The 25903-nt window shown below is 39.6% G+C and overlaps 1 protein-coding gene across 1 annotated transcript in view; it reads left to right on the plus strand.

Moving 5' to 3' along the window:
- The window catches only part of Vamp7 (vesicle-associated membrane protein 7), a 35054-nt gene extending 10418 nt beyond the window's left edge, over nt 1–24636 (plus strand). The window contains 6 exon segments of the mRNA NM_053531.3: nt 400–457; nt 1686–1823; nt 8739–8829; nt 19115–19182; nt 21334–21426; nt 22418–24636. Coding sequence (NP_445983.1) covers nt 400–457; nt 1686–1823; nt 8739–8829; nt 19115–19182; nt 21334–21426; nt 22418–22486 — 517 coding nt within the window. The 3' untranslated portion in view covers nt 22487–24636.
- The last annotated feature ends 1267 nt before the right edge of the window (nt 24637–25903 follow it).

The raw sequence follows: 25903 nt of genomic DNA on the forward strand, positions 1-25903 counted from the left end.
TATCAAAGGTGTTGGCAGGGGGGAAAAAGCTAAACAAAACCAGAAAGGGGGAAAAAAAACCTACAACCCCCTGGGAATTAATTTTAATTGTGTGTTCCTTCTAAGACGTCATCTCTCCTCTGGGCCTTAAGAATCCATTTGTTCTTTTCTAGCTGACATTTTAATGGTCGGCACACATGATTATATTCAAGAAAGAGAACTTTTTTTCATGTTTTATTCATTCCTGTGAGTTTAACTAAAGACAGAAATGCATGAGGAGGGGGGAAATGGAAACAGATTGTATTTGTAATCGCTATGGTGAAGTTTGACACACTGAACTGGCTTATACGTGGCCAGAACTTAGAACTAAAGCAGGTGATACTTAAAACCACAATACGTTTTCTGTCTTTTCTTCCGCAGTTATTTGTTTCACTACATCTGCCAGGACAGGATTGTGTATCTTTGCATCACGGATGACGTAAGTAACCTGAAGATCTATTGCTGTTTCACTGTGTGTACGAATGTAGCCGATTATCAATCATCTCTACAGAAGGGTGGGTAACAGCGACACAAAAAGTACAGTTTTTTTCTTTGCTTTGCATTTGTTATAAAGAGAATCTTAGGACAAACACTGATACTAAAATGTATATAATTCAGCTCAGTTTTGATACTTTTTGCTCAATCACTCTGAACCTCTGTCAACAAACAGTGTGTTGAAATTGGCCTCCGTGGTGGTTATTTTTGTTTTCAGACCTTTTATTTTTTATATTTTTGTTTCAATAAAAGAAGAGAGCCACCCCGCATCCCATTTTTAGGAGTCCACAAAACCAAGCGCTAATCAGTGTAACGTATATGCAGAGGACCTAGCAAGGTTAGCTAGATTTGGTTTAAACGAAGCGGAAACGACTTTCAATGACAGATTTCACGACAAAGTCCCGCGTTATCTGAAAGGACTGATGCGAAAACGTTGGGGTGGATGAAAATTGTCACAGAACTTCAAATGGTGTGTGTTGAGCGGCAAAATTCTTAAGCTGTGATTTCAGTCGTGAGCTGCCGGACCTGGGTGCTGGAACCAAACTCGGGTCTTCTCAAGGAGCGACTAGCACCTGTAACCACTGAGCCGTCTCTCCAGCCCTCAATCTATCTTACTTTTCTGGATTTATTGACTGTCTCCTGATGTCGGTTCTCACGGTCGATTATCTGAAGGGACTGGAAGGTCGGTTATCTGAAGGGACTGGAAGGATTAAAAGTCAGTCCATTATCATCAAGGCGGGAGCACGGCAGCCTCCAGGCAGGATGGTGCAGGAGGCGGTGTCAGTTCTCCGTTCTTCACCTGAAGGAAGCCAGGGACAGCCTGAGCACCCGCAGGCAGCTAGGAGGAGGGTCTCCATGCCCACCCAACAGTGACACACTTCCTCCAACAAGGCCACACCTTCTAATGGCGCCACGCCCAGGGCCGAGCTTATGCAAACCATGACCGGCTCTCAGCTTTTTAATTTACTAGCGCTTTGATTGATGGCAAGTTCGTTGTCTTTTGGAGTCTTTGCTTTCTGATCTACGAAACATGGTTAGGGTTAGGGTTAGGACTAGGGTTAGGACTAGGTCAGGGCCAGGATCAGGGTCAGGGGTCAGAGGTCAGGGTCATCAACCTCCCACATGTATGTGTTTAATTTGTAAATATGAGTACAATCTTGCTCATTCTGTAGGATTTCGAGCGTTCTCGGGCCTTCGGTTTTTTGAATGAAGTGAAGAAGAGGTTCCAGACCACATATGGCTCGAGAGCGCAGACCGCACTTCCCTATGCCATGAACAGTGAGTTTTCGAGCGTTCTGGCTGCACAACTGGTAAGGTTTCTCTCAGGTCGTGGTGATTTAATTTATGTTATATTTATATTATTTATTATTATATTATTTATATTTTATTTTTCTTCTTTACAACCTTCAAACATCGTGAATCCAGGGGCTCTGACCTGGAGAATGTAACATAAGAAAACTTTTATATTTTATATAAGAAAACTTTTATACTTTATATAATGCACCAGACATGTCACCTGGCCTTTTAACCTATATAGAAAACTTTTTCACATCCATGAAGCAAGTTGGATTTTTGAGGCTCAAATGAATCATGGGAAAATCTATTCATCTGCGTAACTTCCTCGTTGTCAACGGAATTGATGGTGTGTGTGTGTGTGCGTGTGTGTCTGTGTGTGTGTGTGTGTAACTCTGAAATGCTACCATAGTAAAGATAAAAAACCCTTTGATTCCCGTAAACTTTCCCCCATCTCCCTTCCTAGGAAGTCGCCAAACCAAATATTTTTACCCAGCAAATCACTAATCTATATTTTACCTCTGTAGATTACTTCTGTCTTTCTAGATTTTTTTTTAAGTACAGTCAAAAAGTGGGTACCCTGATGGGTCTTTTACTGCTCTACCCATTTGTCTGTTGCTAGGTATTTGCGTTGCCATTAGTTTTTAACAATAATAAGTAAACCTCTGTGAATCTCAAGTCTTTGTGTGGACAAATGTTTTTATTTCTCTGGGAAATCGCTAGGGATGAAATTTCTGGGCCATATGGTGAGTGATAAGTAATTTAAAAATTTGTCGACTTCCTGTGTTTACCGGAAGTCCCACACCCGCGGATCCCGGCCCGCAGCAGCTCTCTGCTCCCAAACCCCGTGGGAGAGAGACCTCACCGCCTGATCAGGTGGGCACTCCTGAGGCTGCAGAGCGGAGGAGACCACCAACACTGCCCACCCTGCCCACATCCCTGGCCCAAGAGGCAACTGTGTAAGGCCTCTGGGTTCCCGTAGGGGAGGGCCCAGGGGCGGCAGGACCCCTGCGCCTGAGACACCGCCGGAACCTGAAGGAAACAGACCGGATAAACAGTTCTCTGCACCCAAATCCCGTGGGAGGGAGAGCTAAACCTTCAGAGAGGCAGACACGCCTGGAAAACCAGAAGAGACTGCACTCTGTGCACATCCAGACGCCAGAGGAAAACACCAAACGTCATCTGGAACCCTGGTGCACGGAGGCTCCCGGAAAGAGCGGCGCAGATCTTCCCAGTTGCTGCCGCCGCGGAGAGGACTTGGGCAGTACCCCACGAGCAAACTTGAGCCTTGGAACCACAGGTAGGACCAACTTTTCCCCTGCAAGAAGCCTGCCTGGTGAACTCAAGACACAGGCCCACAGGAACAGCTGAAGACCTGTAGAGAGGAAAAACTACACGCCCGAAAGCAGAACACTCTGTCCCCATAACTGGCTGAAAGAAAACAGGAAAACAGGTCTACAGCACTCCTGACACACAGGCTTATAGGACAGTCTAGCCACGGTCAGAAATAGCAGAAGAAAGTAACACTAGAGATAATCTGATGGCGAGAGGCAAGCGCAGGAACCCAAGCAACAGAAACCAAGACTACATGGCATCATCGGAGCCCAATTCTCCCACCAAAGCAAACACGAAATATCCAAACACACCAGAAAAGCAAGATCTTGTTTCAAAATCATATTTGATCATGATGCTGGAGGACTTTAAGAAAGACATAAAGAACTCCCTTAGAGAACAAGTAGAAGCCTACAGAGAGGAATCGCAAAAATCCCTGAAAGAATTCCAGGAAAACACAATCAAACAGTTGAAGGAATTAAAAATGGAAATAGAAGCAATCAAGAAAGAACACATGGAAACAACCCTGGACATAGAAAATCAAAATAAAAGACAAGGAGCTGTAGATACAAGCTTCACCAACAGAATACAAGAGATGGAAGAGAGAATCTCGGGAGCAGAAGATTCCATAGAAATCATTGACTCAACTGTCTAAAGATAATGTAAAGCAGAAAAAGCTACTGGTCCAAAACATACAGGAAATCCAGGACTCAATGAGAAGATCAAACCTAAGGATAATAGGTATAGAAGAGAGTGAAGACTCCCAGCTCAAAGGACCAGTAAATATCTTCAACAAAATCATAGAAGAAAACTTCCCTAACCTAAAAAAAGAGATACCCATAGGCATACAAGAAGCCTACAGAACTCCAAATAGATTGGACCAGAAAAGAAACACCTCCCGTCACATAATAGTCAAAACACCAAACGCACAAAATAAAGAAAGAATATTAAAAGCAGTAAGGGAAAAAGGTCAAGTAACATATAAAGGCAGACCTATCAGAATCACACCAGACTTTTCGCCAGAAACTATGAAGGCCAGAAGATCCTGGACTGATGTCATACAGACCCTAAGAGAACACAAATGCCAGCCCAGGTTACTGTATCCTGCAAAACTCAATTAACATAGATGGAGAAACCAAGATATTCCATGACAAAACCAAATTTACACAATATCTTTCTACAAATCCAGCACTACAAAGGATAATAAAGGGTAAAGCCCAACATAAGGAGGCAAGCTATACCCTAGAAGAAGCAAGAAACTAATCGTCTTGGCACCAAAACAAAGAGAATGAAAGCACACAAACATAACCTCACATCCAAATATGAATATAACGGGAAGCAATAATCACTATTCCTTAATATCTCTCAACATCAATGGCCTCAACTCCCCAATAAAAAGACATAGATTAACAAACTGGATACGCAATGAGGACCCTGCATTCTGCTGCCTACAGGAAACACACCTCAGAGATAAAGACAGACACTACCTCAGAGTGAAAGGCTGGAAAACAACTTTCCAAGCAAATGGTCAGAAGAAGCAAGCTGGAGTAGCCATTCTAATATCAAATAAAATCAATTTTCAATTAAAAGTCATCAAAAAAGATAAGGAAGGACACTTCATATTCATCAAAGGAAAAATCCACCAAGATGAACTCTCAATCCTCATCTTCGATTGGTTTCCAGATGATGATTGAGAAGCTAATTTAAAAAAAATGGTGCCAGGTACCACAAGAGTAAGCACTACTTGGCATCTCCTTCCTTGGAGGTCTCACTGTTTAAACATAACAGATTTGATAGCTTGTTGGTAAGGTGAGGTCCAGCTTGTCTCCACTAGGTCATCTTCATGTGAATCCGGTGGTTATACGGTTTTGTTCTAGGGATATTTCGTTTTTTTAATAACGGTTTTAGCTGACATTCATGGAGAGAATGAATCCTTAGAAGTGTGCCACTAGTGAAAGGAAATCCTGTCTAGAGTATGTTTCTTTACAAAGCTGTGTCACACCATCCTTTGGGCCCTCTGCTGGAAAAGTAGAATCAAGTCTCAAATAATGCCTTTTAAATTGTAGCCTCTAGTATTATAGATGTAGGACAGTAGTGTATCATACCTCTGTGGATGTAAAATAGCTTGTACCTGCTTTATGATACGTAGTAGTGACCGTGCTTTATCAGAGCTGTTTTTAATGATGTTGCTCAGAATGTTTTCTTTCCAGATGATGATTGAGAAGCTAATTTTAAAAAAAAATGGTGCCATGTACCACAAGAGTAACAGAACTGTGCTGTTTTCTCGGGTTTTGTTTTTTTACTTTTTTTTTTTTAATGGAGTGTGCTGGATGTCTCTACAGTTTTGTTCAGATGACTGCAGAACCTGGAAAAGCTGTTGCTGCTGTTGATGCATAACACACTGCTATTATTGGTCTTTATATATATATATATAAATATATATATACAGATATATAATTTGAATTTTTTGAAACTTTAGCTGTGCTGTCAACTTCGGAAAAAAGTATCCCCGTTTACTGTGTTGAGTTGGCACTGTACAGAAATTAACAGCCATATTGGTCTAGAAATGTTGAACTTAAGTTTTTTCCATTTGTACAGGGGTAACACACTGTATTAAATATGTAAGGTCTTATATACGTGGGTTTGATTACAAAAACTAATAAAGTATTCTCTAAATTAAAAAAAAAAAAAAGGACTTCTGGGGGAATCACTATTCCTGAAGTCAAGCAGTATTACAGAACAATAGTGATAAAAACTGCATGGTATTGGTACAGAGACAGACAGATAGACCAATGGAATAGAATTGAAGACCCAGAAATGAACCCACACACCTATGGCTACTTGATTTTTGACAAAGGAGCCAAAACCATCCAATGGAAAAAAAGATAGCATTTTCAGCAATGGTGCTGCTTCAACTGGAGGTCAGCATGTAGAAGAATGCAGGTTGATCCATGCTTATCACCCTGTATAAAGCTTAAGTCCAAGTGGATCAAGGACCTCCACATCAAACCAGATACACTCAAACTAATAGAAGAAAAAGTGGGGAAGAATCTGGAACACATGGGCACTGGAGAAAATTTCCTGAACAGAACACCAATGGCTTATGCTCTAAGATCAAGAATCGACAAATGGGATCTCATAAAACTGCAAAGCTTCTTCTGTAAGGCAAAAGACACTGTCATTAGGACAAAACAACAACTAACAGATTGGGAAAAGATCTTTACCAATCCTACAACTGATAGAAGGCTTATATCCAAAATATACAAAGAACTCAAGAAGTGAGACTGCAGGGAGACAAATAACCCTATTAAAAATGGGGTTCAGAGCAAAACAAAGAATTCACAGCTGAGGATTATCAAATGGCCAAAAAGCACCTAAAGAAATGTTCAACATCCTTAGTCATCAGGGAAATGCAAATCAAAACAACCCTGAGATTCCACCTCACACCAGTCAGAAATGGCTAAGATAAAAACTCAGGTGACAGCAGAGGTTGGCGAGGATGTGGAGAAAGAGGAACACTCCTCCATTGTTGGTGGGATTGCAGGCTGGTACAACCATTCTGGAAATCAGCCTGTACGTTCCTCAGAAAATTGGACTTTGAACTAACTGAAGACCCAGCTATACCTCTCTTGGGCATGTACCCAAAAGATGCCCCAACATACAACAAAGACACACATAGCACCCTTATTCATAATAGCCAGAAGCTGGAAAGAACCCAGATGCCCTTCAACAGAGGAATGGATACAGAAAATGTGGTACATCTACACATGGAATACTACTTAAACAATTATCAAAAACAATGACTTCATGAAATTCATAGGCAAATGGATGGAAGTGGAAAATATCATCCTGGGTGAGGTAACCCAATCACAGAAAAACACACATGGTATGCACTCATTGATAAGTGGATATTAGCCCAAATGCTCAAATTACCCTAGATGCACAGAACACATGAAACTCAAGAAGGATAACCAAAGTGAGAATGCTTCACTCCTTCTTTAAAAGGGGAACAAGAATACCCTTGGGAGGAGATAGGGAGGCAAAGTTTAGAACAGAGGCAGAAGGAACACCCATTCGGCCCATTCCCCACATGTGGCCCATACATATACAGCCACCCAATTAGACAAGATGGATGAAGCAAAGAAGTGCAGGCCGACAGGAACTGGATGTAGATCTCTCCTGAGAGACACAGCCAGAATACAGCAAATACATAGGCGAATACCATCATTAAACCACTGAACTTAGAATGGGACCCCCGTTGAAGGAATCTTAGAAAGGACTGAAAGAGCGTGAAGGGGCTCGAGACCCCATATGAACAACAATGCCAACCAACCATATCTTCCAGGGACTAAGCCACTACCTAAAGACTATACATGGACAGACCCTGCTCTCCAACCTTATAGGTAGCAATGAATAGTCTAGTAAGAGCATCAGTGGAGGGGGAAGCCCTTTGTCCTGCCAAGACTGAACCCCCAGTGAACATGATTGTTGGGGCGAGGGTGGTAATGGGGGGAGGATTGGGAGGGGAACACCCATCGAGAAGGGGAGGGGGAGGGTCTAGGGGGATGTTGGCCCGGAAACCAGGAAAGGGAATAACAATCAAAATGTAAATAAGAAACACCGAAGTTAATAAAGATGAAAAAAAAATAATGGACTAAACCTCTGAACTGTAAGTCAGCCCCAATTAAATGTTGTTTTCCTTAAAAAAAAAAAATTGTCACACTGTTTTTCCCAAAGTTATTGTAGCATTTTAAATTCTCATTGGCCATTCCCGTGTTTTTCAACTCTGTCAACGTTTACTGTGTCCGGCATTCATTTTCATGGGTGTACATTGGCACCTCGCTGTGTTTTTAATCTACGTGTTTATAATATAAACTGTGGTCAGAGTCTTTCAAAACACTTTCCTTTTCTCTGTGAGATTATTTGAGTGCAGAGACCTGACCTCTGACTATAATTTCACTGTGAGTATGGAAAACTATACATTTTAGTTAGTCTCTCTCTTGCTGTTTGTAAATGCATTCTAAGCAGGAGCAAAGCCAAGCCATTCACTGGTTTGTTATTAGCTCCAAATCTCTGTGACCCTCGGAATCACTAATTTCTGCCCTGTACAGAATGGAGACAAGGAAAATATCGATATCAAAAAGTCTTATAGTGGATTGAATAATAACTTCTCCGAGTTGCCTTTCATAGTGAAATATCTGTGATGTTGTGTATGAAGCACTTTAATTGTCAGTATCGCACGACGATGTCAAACTCTATATGATCATTGGTGTTTGAGATTCGCGATCTTGTGGTCACATCCTATAAAAGAACAGATTTTTCTAAAATGTGAGCAAGCGTCTATGTCACCATATTGAAGAGTCGAGGGTATCTATCCTAGCCTGCCCCTCCCCACCCCAACTATAGTCATTTTCAAATTTCTCCCTCTTTTATAAGCACAGATTATATATGTCTCCTTGCTTCTGTCCTAAGAGTCTCATATATTTTATACATTGTAACACATTCACTGAATTTCACTTAAAATCATATATTTAAACTAAAATGCATTATTATCATAAATAACACCTTGATATTGTATGTTCAAACTTAATATCTCACAGAAGCATCACTCCGAGAATCAGAGCCTGGACAGAGTGACGGAGACTCAAGCCCAAGTGGACGAACTGAAAGGCATCATGGTCAGAAACATAGGTATGTTTCCATGGTGTGGTTCACTCACAGGAACACAAACAACCTTCACTCTACAAACACAATAACAGTGGCGTAGATATCAGTCGGATTATTGTAGAGAGATCATGTAGCTCAGTGGTTATCAACCTTCTGCATGCTGGGACCATTTAATACAGTTTTTCATGGTGTGTTTACCATAACCATAAAATTATTTTCGCTGCTTCTTCCTACCTGTCATTTTGCTACTGTTGTGAATTGTAATGCAAAGGTCAGATATGCCAGGTCTCCAATGTCAGATATGCAGGGTCTCCAATTTATGACCCCACAGGTTGATACCTGCTGACCTAGGGACTGATATCTTGTTGTGCCTTTGCTGGGTGTGGATTTCGTTCCTTAGTTTCTGTTGCTTTCTCTGGTTCTTAGGAGGGTGGGGTGACTATGTGTTGTCTGGGAGAGAGAGAGAGAGAGAGAGAGAGAGAGAGAGAGAGAGAGTGAGTGTGTGTATGTGAGTGTGTGCTCACCCTGCTTTCCTACAGAATCCAGGATCACCATGGTGGCCCCTCCCACTATGAGAGAAAGAGAGAGAGAGAGAGAGAGAGAGAGAGAGAGAGAGAGAGAGAGAAAGAGAGAGTGAGAGAGAGAGAGCGAGAGAGAGAGAGAGAGAGAGAGAGAGAGTGTTTGTGTGTGTGTGTGTGTGTGTGTGTGTGTGTGTGTGTACGTACAAGTCACTGGTTGTTAGCTCACTTGTTTTCCCCATTTCCAAAGTCCTTGTGACACAGGCTTCTGTATCCCTGGCTGATCTCAAACTCATTCCTTAGCCAAGGAAGGCCCTGCACTTCTGGTTCTCCTGAATTCTTGTTTCATTTCTGTTATTTTAATAAATCCTCCAACAAAAAGAGCTTAGAGAGGAAAAAGATTCTTTTACCTTTAATTCCTTATCATCGTCTATCACGGCATCAAAGTCACAACATCACAAAAGAGTGAAACACTCAATGACATTACACCTGTGGTGAAGAATATAAAACAATAAATGCATCAATTAAGGCAATCAAGACAATTCCCCACAGAAATACCCACAATGCAATCTTACCCACAATGCAATCTGGTCTAGCAAATATTTCATTCATAATATATTCTTGGGTGACTCTAAGTTGTCAATTAAAATCACTGTACCCTGATTTGATCTCCATGGTGTTGGGGTTGCAGGGGCGTGTGTGTGCGTGTGTGTATAAAAAAATACATAAATAGATAAATTGGGATATATTTTTCATATTTTTATATAATTCATCTTGAAAAGCTGAAAAATCTTTTTTTTTGAGAAATTCCTGAAAATTTGGCATGTATTTTTCTTAAGATATTTTACACAGAATTCATCTTTAAAGCTATCGAGGCATTGATCTTACTCAGTTTTGAAATTATTGAATCCATCTCTTTTTTTCCCTATTTGGCCATGACCACAAAACATATAGAATAAAATCTATATGCTTCTTCATGACCTTTGTCCTTCTCTTATGTCTAGTTCTTTTTTAATTTTTTATTTATTTTTATTGGATATTTTATGTATTTACATTTCAAATGCTATCCCTTTTCCCCTCTTTCTCACCCCCTTCCCCCTATTTCTATAAGGATGCTTTCACTCCCATCCGCCCCCACCTCAACACCCTGCCATTCCCCTACATTGCGGCATCAAGCATTCATTCCTAGGACCAAGGGCCTCTCCTTCCATTGGTGCCCGACAAGGCCCATCCTCTGCTACATATGCAGCTGTAGCTGTGGGTCTGTCCATGTGTGCTCTTTGGATATTGGCTTAGTCCCTGGGAGCTCTGGGGGGTCTGGTTGGTTGGTATTGTTGTTCTTCCTATGGGGTTGAAAACCCCTTCAGCTCCTTCAGTTCTTTCTCTAACTCCTCCAGTGGGGACTCCATTCTCAGCCCAATGGTTGGCTGTGAGCATCCTCATCTGTATTGGTCAGGCTTTGGCAGAGCCTCTCAGGAGACAGCTATATCAGGCTCCTGTCAGCATGCACTTCTTGGCATCAGCAACAGTGTCTGGGTTTGGTGGTTGGATCCTGAAGTGGGGCAGGCTCTGAATGGCCATTCCTTCAGTCTCTGCTCCAAACTTTGTCTCCATATCCCCTCCTATGAATATTTTTGTTCCCCTTTTAAGAAGGAGTGAAGCATTTGCACTTTGATCATCCTTCTTGAGCTTCTTGTGGTCTATGAATTGATCTTGGGTATTTTGAGGTTTTGGGCTAATATCCACTGATCAGTGAGTGCATACCGTGTGTGTGTGTGTGTGTGTGTGTGTGTGTGTGTGAGAGAGAGAGAGAGAGAGAGAGAGAGAGAGAGAGAGAGAGAGAGGGTTACCTCACTCAGGATGATATTTTCTAGTTCTATACATTTGTCTATGAATTTCATGAAGTCATTGTTTTTGATGGCTGAGTAGTACTCCATTGTGTAGATGTACCACATTTTCTGTATTCATTCCTCTGTTGAAGGGCATCTGGGTCCTTTCCAGGTTCTCGATATTATAAATAAGGCTGCGATGAACATAGTGGAACATGTGTCCTTGTTATATCTTGGAGCATCTTTTGTGTATATGTCCAGGAATTTTTTTATTAGATATATTTCTTTACTTACATTTCAAACATTATTCCCCTTCCCGGATTCCTGTCCATAAGCCCCTATTCCCTCCTCTCCCCCTCTCCCATACGGGTATTATCCCTATACATCACTCTTATTGCCCCCTCCCATATTCCCCTGCACTGGGGGTCCAAACTTGGAAGGACCAAGTCTTCCCCTTCCCCTGGTGCCCCAACAAGGCTATTCTCTGCTACATAGGCGGTTGGAGCCCACAGTCAGTCCATGTATAGTCGTTTGGTAGTGGTTTAGTCCCTGAAAGCTCTGGTTGGTTGGCATTGTTGTTTTTATGTGGTTGCAAGCTCCTTCAACTCTTTCAATACTTCCTCTGATTCCTCCCAAGGAGGTCCTGTTCTCAGTTCGGTGGTTTGCTACTAGCATTGACCTCTGTATTTGACATGCTCTGGATGTGTCTCTCTGGAGAGATCTATATCTGCTCCCTTTCAGCCTGCATTTTTTTAGCTTCATCAATCTTATCTAGTTTTTGTGGCTGTATATATATGGGCCACATGTGGGGCAGGCTCTGAATGGCCATTCCTTAAGTTGCTACTCTAAACTTTGCTTCCATATTCTCTCTTATGGATATTTTTGTTCCCCTTTTAAGGAGTGGGGACATCCACATTTTGGTCATCTTTTTTCTTGAGCTTCCTGTGGTCTGTGGATTGCATCTTGGGTAATTAGACCTTTTGGGCTAATATCCACTTATCAATGAGTGCATACCAAGAGTGTTTTTCTGTGATTGAGTAACCTCACTCAGGATGATATTTTCTAGTTCATTCCATTTGCCTATGAATTTCATGAAGTCATCGTTTTTGATAGCTGAGTAGTACTCCATTGTGTAGATGTACTCCATTTTTTGAGTCCATTCCTCTGATGAAGGGCAGCTGGGTTCTTTCCAGCTTTTGGCTATTATAAATAAGGCTGCTATGAACATAGTGGAGCATGTGTCTTTGTTGTATGTTGGAGCATCTTTTGGGTATATGGCCAACACAGGTATTGCTGGGTACTCAGGTACTTCAATGTCCAATTTTCTGAGGAACCTCCAGACTGATTTCCAGAGTGGTTGTACCAGCTTGCAATCCCACCAACAATGGAGGAGTGTTTCTCTTTCTCCACATCCTCGCCAGCATCTGCTGTCACCTGAGTTTTTGATCGTAGTCATTCTGACTGTTGTGAGGTGGAATCTCAGGGTTGTTTTGATTTGCATTTCCCTGATGACTAAGGATGTTGAACATTTCTTTAGGTACTCTTTGGCCAGTCGATAATCCTCAGTTGAGAATGTTTTGTTTACCTCTGTACCCCATTTTTAAATATGGTTATTTGGCTCTCTGGAGTCTAACTTCTTGAGTTCTTTGTATATTTTGGATACTAGCCCTCTATCAAATGTAGGATTGGTAAAGATCTTTTCCCAATCTGTTGGTTGCCGTTTTGTCCTAATGACAGTGTCTTTTGCCTTACAGAAGCTTTACAGTTTTCTGAGGTCCCATTTGTCGATTCTTGATCTTAGAGCATGAGCCATTGGTGTTTTGTTCAGGAAATTTTTCCCAGTGCCTATGTGATCAAGACTCTTCCCCACTTTTTCTTCTATTAGTTTGAGTGTATCTGGTTTGATGTGGAGGTCCTTGATCCACTTGGACTTAAGCTTTGTACATGGTGATAAGAATGGATCAATTTGCATTCTTCTACATGCTGACCTCCAGTTGAACCAGCAACATTTGTTGAAAATGCTATCATTCATCCATTGGATGGTTTTAGCTCCTTTGTCAAAGATCAAGTGACTATAGGTATGTGGGTTCATTTCTGGGTCTTCAATTCTATTCCACTGGTCTATCTGTCTGTCTCTGTCCCAGTACCATACAGTTTTTATGACTACTGCTCTGTAATACTGCTTGAAGTCAGGGATGGTGATTCCCCCAGAAGTTCTTTTATTGTTGAGTATAGTTTTTGCTACCCTGGGTATTTTGTTATTCCAAATGAATTTGCAAATTGCTCTTTCTATCTCTATAAAGAATTGAGTAGGAATTTTAATGGGGATTTAAATCTGTAGATCGCTTTTGGCAAAATGGCCTTCTTTACTATATTAATTCTGCCAATCCATGAGCATGGAAGATCTATCCATCTCCTGAGATCATCTTCAATTTCTTTCTTCAGAGACTTGAAGTTCTTGTCATACAAATCTGTCACTTGCTTGGTTAAAGTCACACCAAGATATTTTATATTATTTGGGACTATTGTGAAGGGTGTCATTTCCTTAATTTCTTTCTCAGCCTGTTTATCCTTTGAGTAGAGGAAGGCTAATGATTTGTTTGAGTTAATTTTATACCCTGACACATTGCTGAAGTTGTTTATCAGGTTAAGTAGTTCTCTGGTGGAACTTTTGGGGTCGCTTAAGTACACTATCGTATCATCTGTAATTAGTGATATTTTAAATTCTTCCCTTCCAACTTGTATCTCTTTGACTTCCTTTCACTGTCTGATTGCTCTGGCTAGGACTTTGAGTACTATATTGAATAAGTAGGGAGAGAGTAGGCAGCCTTGTCTAATTCTTGATATTAGTGGGATTGCTTCAAGTTTCTCTCCATTTTGTTTAATGTTAGCTACTGGTTTGCTGTAAATTGCTTTTACTATGTTTAGATATGGCCCTTGAATCCTGATCTTTCCAGAACTTTTATCATGGAGGGGTGTTGAATTTTGTCAAATGCTTTCTCAGAATGTAATGAAATGAACATGTGGTTCTTATCTTTGAGTTTGTTTATATTGTGGATTACATTGATAGATTTTTGTATATTAAACATCCCTGGGATGAAGCCTACTTGATCATGATGTATGATCATTTTGATGTGGTCTTGGATTTGGTTTGCAAGAATTTTATTGGGTATTTTTGCATCAATATTCATAAGGGAAATTGGTCTGAAGTTCTCTTTCTTTGTTGGGTCTTTGGTGGTTAAGGTATAAGAGTAATTGTGGCTTCATAGAGGGAATTTGGTAGTGCTCTGTCTGTTTCTATTTTGTGGAATAGTTTGGATAGTATTGGTATGAGGTCTTCTGTGAAGGTCTGATAGAATTCTGCACTGAACCCATCTGGACCTGGGCTCTTTTTGGTTGGGAGACCTTTTTTTTTTTTTTTTTTTTTTTTTTTTTTTTTTTTATGATGTGGACCTCAGACTTGCAATGTTGTGGTCATCATGGGGAGACTTTTAATAACTGCTTCTATTTCTTTAGGAGTTATGGCATTGTTTAGATGGTTTATTTGTTCCTGATTTGACTTTGGTACCTGGTATCTGTCTAGAAAACTGTCCATTTCCTCCAGATTTTCAAGTTTTTTTGAATATAGGCTTTTGTAGTAGGATATGATGATTTTTTTTATTTCCTCTGATTCTGTTGTTATGTCTCCCTTTTCATTTCTGATTTTGTTAATTTGGACACACTCTCTGTTCTCTCTGGTTAGTCTGGCTAAGGGATTATCTATCTTGTTGATTTTCTCAAAGAACCAGCTCTTGGCTTTGTTGATTCTTTGTGTAGTCCTTTTCCTTGGTTCTTGGTTGATTTCAACTCTGAGTTTGATTATTTCCTGCCTTCTACTCCTCTTGGGTTTATTTATTTCTTTTTGTTCTAGAGCTTTTAGGTGTGCTGTCAAGCTGCTTACAAATGCTGTCTCCTGTTTCTTTCTGCAGGCACTCAGAGCTATGAGTTTTCCTCTTAGCACAGCTTTCATTGTGTCCCATAAGTTTGGGTATGTTGTACCTTCATTTTCATTAAGTTCTAAGACGTCTTTAATTTCTTTCCTTATTTCTTCCTTTACCAAGTCATTGAGTAGAGCATTGTTCAACTTCCCTGTATATGTGGGCTTTCTGTCATTATTGTTGTTATTGAAGACCAGTCTTAGTGTGTGGTGATCTGATAGAATACATGGGATTATTTCTATCTTTCTGTATCTGTTGAGGCCTGTTTTGTGACCGATTATATGGTCAATTTTGGAGAAGGTTCCATGAAGTGCTGAGAATAAGGTATATCCTTTTGAGTTTGGGATGGAATGTTCTACAAATATCTGTTAAATCCATTTGGTTCATAACTTATGTTAGTTTCTCTATGTCTCTGTTTAATTTCTGTTTCTCATGTCCAGTCATGAGAGTAGGGTGTTGTAATTTCCTACACGGTAGTGTGAGGTGCAATGTGTGCTTTGAGCTTTAGTAAGGATTCTTTTATGAATATAGGTGCCCTTGCATTTGGAACATAGATATTTAGGATTGAGTGTTCATCTTGGTGGATTTTTCCTTTGATGAATATGATGTGTTCTTCCTTATCTTTTTTAATGACTTTTGATTGAAAGTCAATTTTATTTGATAGTAGAATGGGAACTCCAGCTTTTTTCTTCGGACCATTTGCTTGGAAAGTTGTTTTCCAGCAATTTACTCTGAGGTAGTTTCTGTCTTTGTCTCTGAGGTATGTGTGCAGCAAAATGCTGGGTCCTCTTTACATATCCAGTCTGTTAGTCTATGTCTTTTTATCAGGGAATTGAGTCCGTTGATGTTGCGAGATATTAAGGAATAGTGATTGTCGCTTCCTGTTATTTTCGTTGTTAGAGGTGGAATTATGTTTGTTTTGTCTCTCTTTTGGTTTCATTGCAAGGAAATTATATTCTTGCTTTCTGTACGGTGTAGTTTCTCTCCTTGTGTTGGAGTTTTCCATCTATTATTTTTTGTAGGGTTTGATTTATAGAAAGATATTGCATAAATTTGGTTTTATCATAGAATATCTTGGTTTCTCCATCTATGTTAATTGAAAGTTTTGCTGGATACAGTAACTTGGGCTCGCATTTGTGTTCTCTTAGTGTTTGTATGACGTCCGTCCAGGATCTTCTGGCTTTCTTAGTCTCTGGTGAGAAGTCTGGTGTAATTCTTATAGGTCTGCTTTTATATGTCACTTGGCCTTTTTCCCTTACTGCTTTTAATATTCTTTCTTTGTTTTGTGCATTTGGTGTTTTAACTATTATGTGACGGGAGGAGTTTCTTTTCTGGTTCAATCTATTTGGAGTTCTGTAGGCTTCTTGTATGTTTATGGGCGTCTCTTTCATTAAGTTAGGGAAGTTTTCCTGTATACTTTTGTTGAATATAATTACTGGCCCTTTAAGTTGGGAATCTTCACTTTCTTCTATACCTCTTATCCTTAGGTTTGATCTTCTCATTGAGTCCTGGATTTCCTGTATGTTTCATGCTAGGAGCTTTTTGCCTTTTACATTATCTTTGACAGTTGTGTCGATGATTTCTATGGAATCTTCTGCCCCTGAGATTCTCTCTTCTATCTCTTGTATTCTGTTGGTGATGCTTGTATCTACGGCTTCTTGTCACTTTCTTTGGTTTTCTATATTCAGGGTTGTCTTCCTTTGTGCTTTCTTTACTGTTTCTATTTCCATTTTCAATTCCTTCACATGTTTGGTTGTTTTCCTGTAATTCTTTCAGGGATTTTTGTGTTTCCTCTCTAAGGGCTTCTGCTTGTTTTTCTTGTGTTTTCCTGCATTTCTTTAAGGGAGTTCTTTATGTCTTTCTTAAAGTCTTCCATCATTATCAAAAAAATGTGATTTTAAATCTAAATCTTGCTTTTCTGTTGTGTTTAGATATCCAGTATTGTCTTTAGTGGGAGAACTGGACTCTGGTGATACCAAGTAGTCTTGGTTTCTGTTGCTTAGGTTCCTGCACTTGCCTCAAGCCATTGGGTTGTCTCTGGTGATTGCTTGTCTTGCTGCTTCTGAAAGTGACTTGACCCTTGGCCTCTGTGTCAGCACTCCTGTAGAACTGTTTTCCTGTTTTCGTTCAGCCTTTCCTGAGAACATGTGCTCTGATTTCAGGTGTGTCGGCTCTCCCGGAGACTGTCTTCCAGCTCTAGGCACAGGCAGGAGCCAACGGTTCCTGCCTCTGATTGCTTGTGTAGGTCCTTACACCTCATGTGCACAGTTGGCACTATGCGATTCCCTCTTGGGTCTGGACTCTTGGCAGAGGGTATTCTCTTACTTCTCAGATGTATCCACACTTCTGAGGGTCCAGTTCTCTCCCCCATGGGATTTTGGTGTAGGGAGCTGTTTGGCTGGTTCAGTTCGGTCCTGGGTGCACACCAGAACCTCGGGTACCAGTGGCTGTCTGTTCCAGGATCCCTGTGTCCAGAGGCACTGTGCAGTTTCCCCTTGGACCAGGGATGTGGGCCAAGATGTGCAGAGGTGGTAGTCTGTCCTGCGGCCTCAGGATGTCTGCTGTGTTTTACATTTTCTTTGATGGTTGTGTCAATGTTTTCTATGGTATCTTCTGCCTCTGAGATTCTCTCTTCTATCTCTTGTATTCTCGTGATGCTCGCATCTCTGACCCTGATCTCTTCCTAGGACTTTTATCTCCAAGGTTGTCTCCGTTTGTGCTTTCTTTGTTGTTTCTATTTCCATTTTTAAATCCTTGATGGCTTTGTTCAATTCCTTCTCCTGTTTCGTTGTGTTTTCCTGTAATTCTTTAAGGGATTTTTGTGTTTCCTCTTTAAGGGCTTCCACTTGTTTACCTGTGTTGTCCTGTATTTCCTTAAGGGAGTTATTTATGTCCTTAAAGTTCTCCATCATCATCATGAGATGTGATTTTAAATCTAAATCTTGCTTTTCAGATGCTTTGGAATATCCAATATTTGCTGTGGTAGGAGAACTGAGTTCTGATGATGCCAAGTAGTCTTGGTTTCTGTTGTTCTGGTTCTTGAGCTTGCCTCTCGCCATCTGGTTGTGTGGTGTTAGTTTGTCTTGCTGTCTCTGTCTGGGCCTTGTCCCTGCTGTGAGTCCATGAGTCTGTGAACTTAAGGGTTAGAGGAGTCCTGGGAGACCTACTCTCTCAGGGCAGGCTCTGGGTCCAGAGAGCTGTGGGACAGCCTTAGATCTGGGCACAGATGGAGACCTTAAAGGTCTGAATCCATCTCGTTGTTATATTCATATTTTAATTTAATTTTTTCAATTATTATTCATATTTTAATTTTTCAATTATTTATGTGTGGTACCCAGTCCACCATGCCACAGTGTGGATGTGAAGGTCAGAGGTCAAACTCTGTGGAGCCTGTTCTCTCCCACCTTTCTGTGTATTCTGGGGATTGAGTTCAAGTTGTCCTGCTTGGTAACAAAAAAACAAAACAAAACAAAACAAAACAAAAAATCCCTCACCTTCTGGGTTGTCTTGCTGGCCTCAAAATTGTGTATGTATTTTAAGATGATAGAATGATTATGTTTACAGGAACAAATAAAAAATGGGAATTTAGACGATCTCAGAAAACTAGAGTAGGCTTCATTTAATGACAAAGAGCTGCCCTCTTGGGTTCTAAGCTCACTATGATCAATGATCAGAGTTGCAAAGAACACAGTTTATATTCTCCAATCTGGGGTGGGGTGGGGTGGATAATGACAGGGAAATGTTTGTGTTAGGAGCAGAAAGGGCAAATTACCCAACTCCAAAAATAAGCTGACTGGGAAATGGCTTGTCTGTTGTCTCCTTTTGCAACTTCCTGTTCTGTTGAATTGGCATCAGCTGCTTTTCTTCTGTAGTCAAACAGCAACATCCTAGGATTTTATTCTCAGTTTTGGGGCCTTGACATTGGTAGCTGGGTTTCTTCATTTCTAATATAAAATATCATTTTCATTTCTAAATGTATCTCCAGATCTAGTTGCTCAGCGTGGAGAAAGGCTAGAATTGCTGATAGATAAAACAGAAAACCTCGTAGATTCGGTAAGTATGGAAGACATTTTCTCTGGGTATCAGAATAATTGCACTGATGGTTAAGATGATACAGCAATGTCTTAAATTTTATACCAAGGCGGTTTGCTTCTCTTTTTCCTGTGTCATGTCTATGGTGCCATTGTATTCTGATAAAAAAGGAAGCAGTGAGACACACAAAATGACCAGTTTCTCAGCAGCCATTAGTGAAGCTTTGTTAGAAAATATATCCATTCTACAGAAGTAATTTCCTTTTTTTAGAAAATATATTATAACAGAAATAATTTTCTAAAAGTTTGCATTGAGGCAGCGTTTTTTGATTGATAATTCACCTCTGCTGAGGTTCCAGCCGGTTCTGACTGGTGTTTATAGCGTTAGCTTAATCTTTTGCTTACATCAAGCCAAAGGTGTAGGTTGGAATGCACCATTAATTACTTTATTTTCTATGTAGTTCATTAGAAAAGCGTTTTGAAAAAACACAGAGATCTTTAACAGATTTAAACTTTACACATTAAAAGCAATTGGTAATTGATTAATCACGGCATTGATTACTTTCTTCCTGGCTGTGACAAAATGCCCGATAAAAGACACTTAAAGAACAGTTTGTTTTTGCTCACAGTGTGGAGTTCAGTCCATCATGGTGAGGAAATCATGGAAGTAAAATCTCGACGAGGGGGCTGACCATATTGTGCCCCGTATTTGGGAGGCAGAGAGCGATGAGCGCCTGCTTTTTCTTCTTTATTCAGAGCAGAACTCCTGGTCAGGGAGTAATGCTACCCGTATTTAATGTGGATCTTCCATAGTTAATTCCCACTTCAATTAATTTAGATAATTTGTCACAGGCATGCACTGTACTGTAAATATCACAGCAACTGTAAACTATCACGATCATGTTTGTTTCGAGCAACAAGACTGCAGTAAACTTTAGAATCACACTGTCTGGATTCTAAAAATCATTTTCTAGTTGTGTGAAATAGAAGCACATGACTTAACCTCTTTCTGCCTCAATTGTCACAACCTGTAAAGTGGCAATATGCTTTTTTCCATGGAGTTCTGAGAATTAAACTATATGTAAATATATATGTGTGTGTATGTATGTATGTATATATATGTATGTATATGTATGTATATATATTAAACTATATGTAAAACTATATATATAATGCACGTTATATTCTGACTTTAATATTGATATCGACTAATGGCAGGTTGTAGGAGTTTGTGTGGCAACTTGGGTTTTGTGGCATTTTGTAAGTTTTTCATCAAAGCGTGTGGTGACTAGAAGAATGATATAAAGATTTTTAATTTTTAGATTTTTAGGTTTTTCTTTTATTTATTTACTCTTTCTTTTTTTCTTCTTTATTGGATTTTTTTTATTTACATTTCTAATGTTATCCCCTTTCCCGATTTCCCAGCCATAAGTCCCCGTCTCCCTCCCCCTTCTTCTATAAGGGTATTCCCCTTGATTTTTATGTAATAATTTGTTATGATTTATGAATATTTTGGTAGTTTCCACTTGTAGATATGAAAAGAATGGCCCCACACCTTTTTATACGGCTCTTTTGAGCTTTCACATGATGTCTTTGATACAATACACCTAAGAGTAAGATTGTAGGTAATTAGTGCATCTCCTTGTGTGTTTACCTGTTTGTTTTAAACTCTGTGTGTCGTGGTGAAAATGCTTTACTCACTGGAAAATGGATGATTTAAGAGAAGACGGATGTATGAAGGAATTATAACCCTGTGGACTTTTGACAATAAGTAAATACATATGTTCCCAGAAAAATCAAATATTTACACATGTGCAACTCTGTCTCTGTTTGTCTCTCTGTATCTCTGTCTCTCTGAGTCTCTATCTATCTCTGTGGGACTCTGTCTCTGTCTCTCTCCCAATCTGGTGCCCTGGGTTCCATCCTTATACCCATAAAAAATGAGAGAATCGATTAAAATTAAAACTCACAGAGACACAGAGACATAGAGAGACAGAGTCACACAGAGTCACACAGAGAGACACAGAGAGACAGAGACACACGGAGACACAGAGAGACAGAGTCACACAGAGAGACAGAGTCACACAGAGATACAGAGAGACAGAGTCACACAGAGACACAGAGAGTCACACAGTCAGTGTGAAGAATAAAGCAATTGATGCTTGTTTTCTAGTCCGTCACCTTCAAAACGACCAGCAGGAACCTTGCCCGGGCCATGTGCGTGAAGAACGTCAAGCTCACTGCCATCATCGTCGTTGTATCGATTGTGAGTTTTTTTCTCTTTTGTACATGAGCTCAATTTTGACTCTGAGACATTGGGGACTGGAATTCTTTATGATGGATTAATTAATTTATCATATATGAGTGCAAAGATTTATTTATTTATTTATTTTATTATATATGAGTACACTGTAGCTATCTTCAGACATACCAGAAGAGGGCATCAGAACCCATTACAGATGGTTGTGAGGCACCATGTGTTGCTGGGAATTGAACTCAGGACCTTTGAAAGAATAGTCAGTGCTCTAACCATTGAGCAACCTCTCCAGCCCTACATTTGCCTTCTCATCATAAAATGCATGTCCAACAGGATCTAAACCCAAATCTGCAACCCCTACCTAAAAGCATAGACTTAGCTATGGATGCCTTCAATCCGGCATGCGCAATTTACACACATACGTCCTAGGTGCTTGTTTAGTGACACAACCTTGTTGAAAAGGCAAGCTTCACGGTCAGTCAGAGACAGGGTCTCAAAAAATATATAGGAAAACAGCAGGGGAGGGCACGGAGGGTTCTGACTTCTGCGTGTGCACAGATAGGTGTGCACACCAGACTTCTGCGTATACACTCATAGGTGTGCACACCTGTATATACACAGACACACGCTTAGTGTGTCAAATTTCCAACCAGTTCAGTCTATTGACAGAATTCTATAGGAATCAATGTGTGATTTCATCCACTCAGCTCACATTTATGAGGTGTGTGATGTTGTGTATTGATCTAGGCGTGATTGGAGAACCGTAGTGTGTACATACATGTCATAGAGTGCACATACATGTCATAGAGTGCACATACACGTCATAGTGTGCACATACACGACATAGTGTGCACATGCATGTGTTTGATAGTCTATAGAACTGTGACACTGCATTTCAGACACTGACATTTTTTAAAAGACAATAATAAAACCCATCTTCATAATTGTGATTTCTCATGATGGGGTCGTGGGAGTGAAATCCCTTCCTCTCTCCGTCTAGGTGTTCATCTACATCATCGTGTCTCCACTGTGCGGTGGCTTCACGTGGCCAAGCTGTGTGAAGAAATAAAGGAAAAAAATCACTGTTCACCAAGGATGTGAGCATGGAAGGAGGAAAAGCCAATGCGTGTGGCCCTGGCTTTCACTTCTCTCAGCAAACGCCATTTCTTTCATCCTCTTTCCTTTTTCTCTTTGCCCATCACACGGTTTGTGTTAACGAATTTCACATCGAGTCGTTGTGCACAGGAGAAAGGACATCGTTTGTTCCTCCGATTTGTTAAGTAGAAGCTTCTAGAAAGACATCTTTGCTTCTAACATGCAAAGCTTTTGCCAAAGTGGAAACGGCTGCGCTCACGACCTGTCTGTGAACTCACGACCTGTCTGCTAAACCTGTCTGTGACGTTGTGTGTTGACACAAAGCACTGGGAAACGGGTTGCACCGCTGACATCTCACTTTAGTCTCTTTCGTTGTGGGAGAATTTTGAGTGCTTCACAATAATGGAGAAATTTGGGAATTATAATAAATTACAATAAATGGTCGGTGCTGCTTATGTCCAGGAGCCCATCCGGGTAACGGTTAACGTTGAATTTTATCTCAGTGAGGTGGGAAATGCCTTCAATACCTCAAGGACCATGGGTTAGCTGGATCCTATGGTCCAATGGGTAGAGCAGCCTGACGGCAGCCCAGACCTGTTGAAGAGCCGTGGGTTCCAGGCCCCACACAAGCGAGCATTTTGATTGACAGACCATTAGAAGCACAAGGATGACCCTTCCTTCTCCCAGCTTTGGCTTTCTGAAATGAAGTCCCGGACATTATTTATTCACTCTGCACATAGTTTAACACTTTCTGTTTATCCATTACCAATTCGAACTGAGATTAAGTAAAGGATTGGGGTTGGGGATTTAGCTCAGTGGTAGAGCGCTTGCCTAGGAAGCGCAAGGCCCTGGGTTCGGTCCCCAGCTCCGAAATAAAAGAACCAAAAAAAAAAAAAAAAAAGAAAAAAAGTAAAGGATTGTGGGTTTTACATATTTTCCTTCCATACATATTTGGGGCAAACGTGGTAATAAAATTCGTAATGGAAGAGAGGGGAGGCCAATGCCTCTGTGTCACCAAAGACAAAGAATGGAGCCATACTAGAAGTGCATGCATTTAACCTCACAACATACAATAATGTGGGATTTTTTTTTTTTTCCCATTCTGGGAAAAGCCCAAACTGAACACGGTCAGAAGTCAACTCCTCGATTCAGATTTGACTTTTTTGAATAATGGTTTGATCTTTCTTTGTGATTTACCTAATCCTTCAATCTGCCTACTTTTGAATAATTAAATTTGAATTCAAATTACTTTTGAATTAAAACATGAAAGAGTTTTAATACATAGTATAATAATATAGAAACAATATATAATATCTTAACATATATTTATTGTCATAAGAAAATCGGAGTGTGATGTTGCTCCCTCTCCTTTGGCATCATTCAGTAGTCGGTGATTATCTGAGAAGAAGAAAATTTTTTTCCTGCCTATTATTGAATTTATTTATGAAAAGGTGAAACTGAACAGAAGTGATGTCTCATTTTACTCTCTTCCCAGTGAAACAATAAATTAGTATCTTGAACTCAGCCCACTGTTAGCCTAGTCATGTGCCTTGAATATCTGTGTCCTATAAACAGGAACCTTCCACGTTCACAATAACTGCTTGATTTGTTTAGTAATCGAATGCACACAGGAACTCTTTTGGTCATAGGGTATAATGCTGTTGTTCTTTCTAGACATTTTTATGAGCGCTGTTCATTGTAATTATATAATTATTTCCTATTAGGAAATACATTCACTCTCAAAAGAAAAAAATAGACATTCCCAAATAATGATTTCAAATAAAGGCTTAAAATTTATTTCTCTTTCTTATAAAAACTGAATAAGATTTTTGTGCATGCTTTAGGGTTTAATTACTTAAGAGTTTCTTGTTCTATTTATGAGTAGGAATGCTTTCAAAGGCACAAGTATCCATGTAAATGATACACAAATTAAAGACATTAATAAAATTTAAGAATACTACATCGAGTTTCTTCTTGGCCAAGTACATTCAAATCATGATGCCTCACTTCACATCAAACCACAGATAATTTGTACTTGAAGAAAGAGGTTGAGCTCAATGTTCTGATATTTCTAAGTCAATTATTATATTTCTATAATAGTAGTAAAAATTTTATGTAAAATAATTATTGACAGTTGTTGTGTAATTTTTTCCTTCTGGTTAGAAATCATGGTAAATGTCAACGTGACACTTTAAGAGCAGATAAACCTGGTCTCCTGTATAACAAAATTAATTTCTGCAAGTACTGAACCTGTGAAAGTTAGTTTCAAACCAGTACTAAGGAGCATTCACTTTCTTGGTAAGATTAAGATTATCACCATTTCAAAAACTGATAGAACATCTGATGGGGGTAAAAATAGATTAATTTCTTTCTCATCGTGTCAAATTATTTTCAGGTCAAAATTTGCAAAGTTCTGAATCCTCAAGTCTCTGCCATTAAAGAATAGATTACAGATAACCCAAAATATCGTTTCTCAAACATATTTTGCTACATCTATCAAGGTGGATATCTGATCAATTATAAACTTCAATACCTATTGTTATTTACCCATGAGTTGTCGCTTCAAATTATTTACAAACTCCCTATATTGTCAAAAAAAAGGACATAGAATAATTCATTAGAGTCATGATCCACTTCACAATAGGTCACATTTTAAACATTGACTCAGACTAATGCGAAAGAATGTCTGGATCGAGAAAATTTTGGCATGCGACGTAAATTCTACATAGAAAGTTATTTAAACTTCTGTGATACTTCTTTTATTAGACCTACATAAAAGCCATATTTTTCATTGGTCTTTAAATTTTTGGAGAAATATTAAAACAGATAAATGGAAACAAATCAGGAAAAAGTTACTTCGTAAGTGTTAACTTATGAAGAAGACATTAATGATGTATTGTGAAATATAATAAGAAAATTTGGGCCGGTATTTAAAATCGGCACATTTGGCTTTAGCGCGTTTATGATTAAAATTGTAAGGATTCTATTTTAGGTTTTAAGATTGAATAATATCACATAAAATGATTAAGTTAAAAGTCAAAAGACAGACAGTGGTTGCAAAATCATAGGACATGTTAGAACCAGCTCGTGGCTCTGGTCCTCTAGATTTACTTTGCATTATCACAGATGCGGTGAATTAGCAAATTTCCTTATCTATTATGGGATACAAAATGATATGACCATGTTGGGCTCACAGTAGCATCTTTGATGTAATATTCCTCAGAATTCAAACTCAAAAAATGGTTCCGCAAATTGGAATTTAAACGACTTTCAAAAGGGACGTGCACTGCATATCTAGATATCAATGAATTCCTGTTTCGATTTTATCTCATGTATTCTATGTAATATTAGGAAACTGAAAGAAGGCATTAAGTTTGAATGGGTTATACTT

This window comes from Rattus norvegicus, chromosome 12, assembly GCF_021556685.1.
Source record: "Rattus norvegicus strain SHRSP/BbbUtx chromosome 12, alternate assembly SHRSP_T2T, whole genome shotgun sequence".
NCBI classification, from domain to species: Eukaryota; Metazoa; Chordata; class Mammalia; order Rodentia; family Muridae; genus Rattus; species Rattus norvegicus.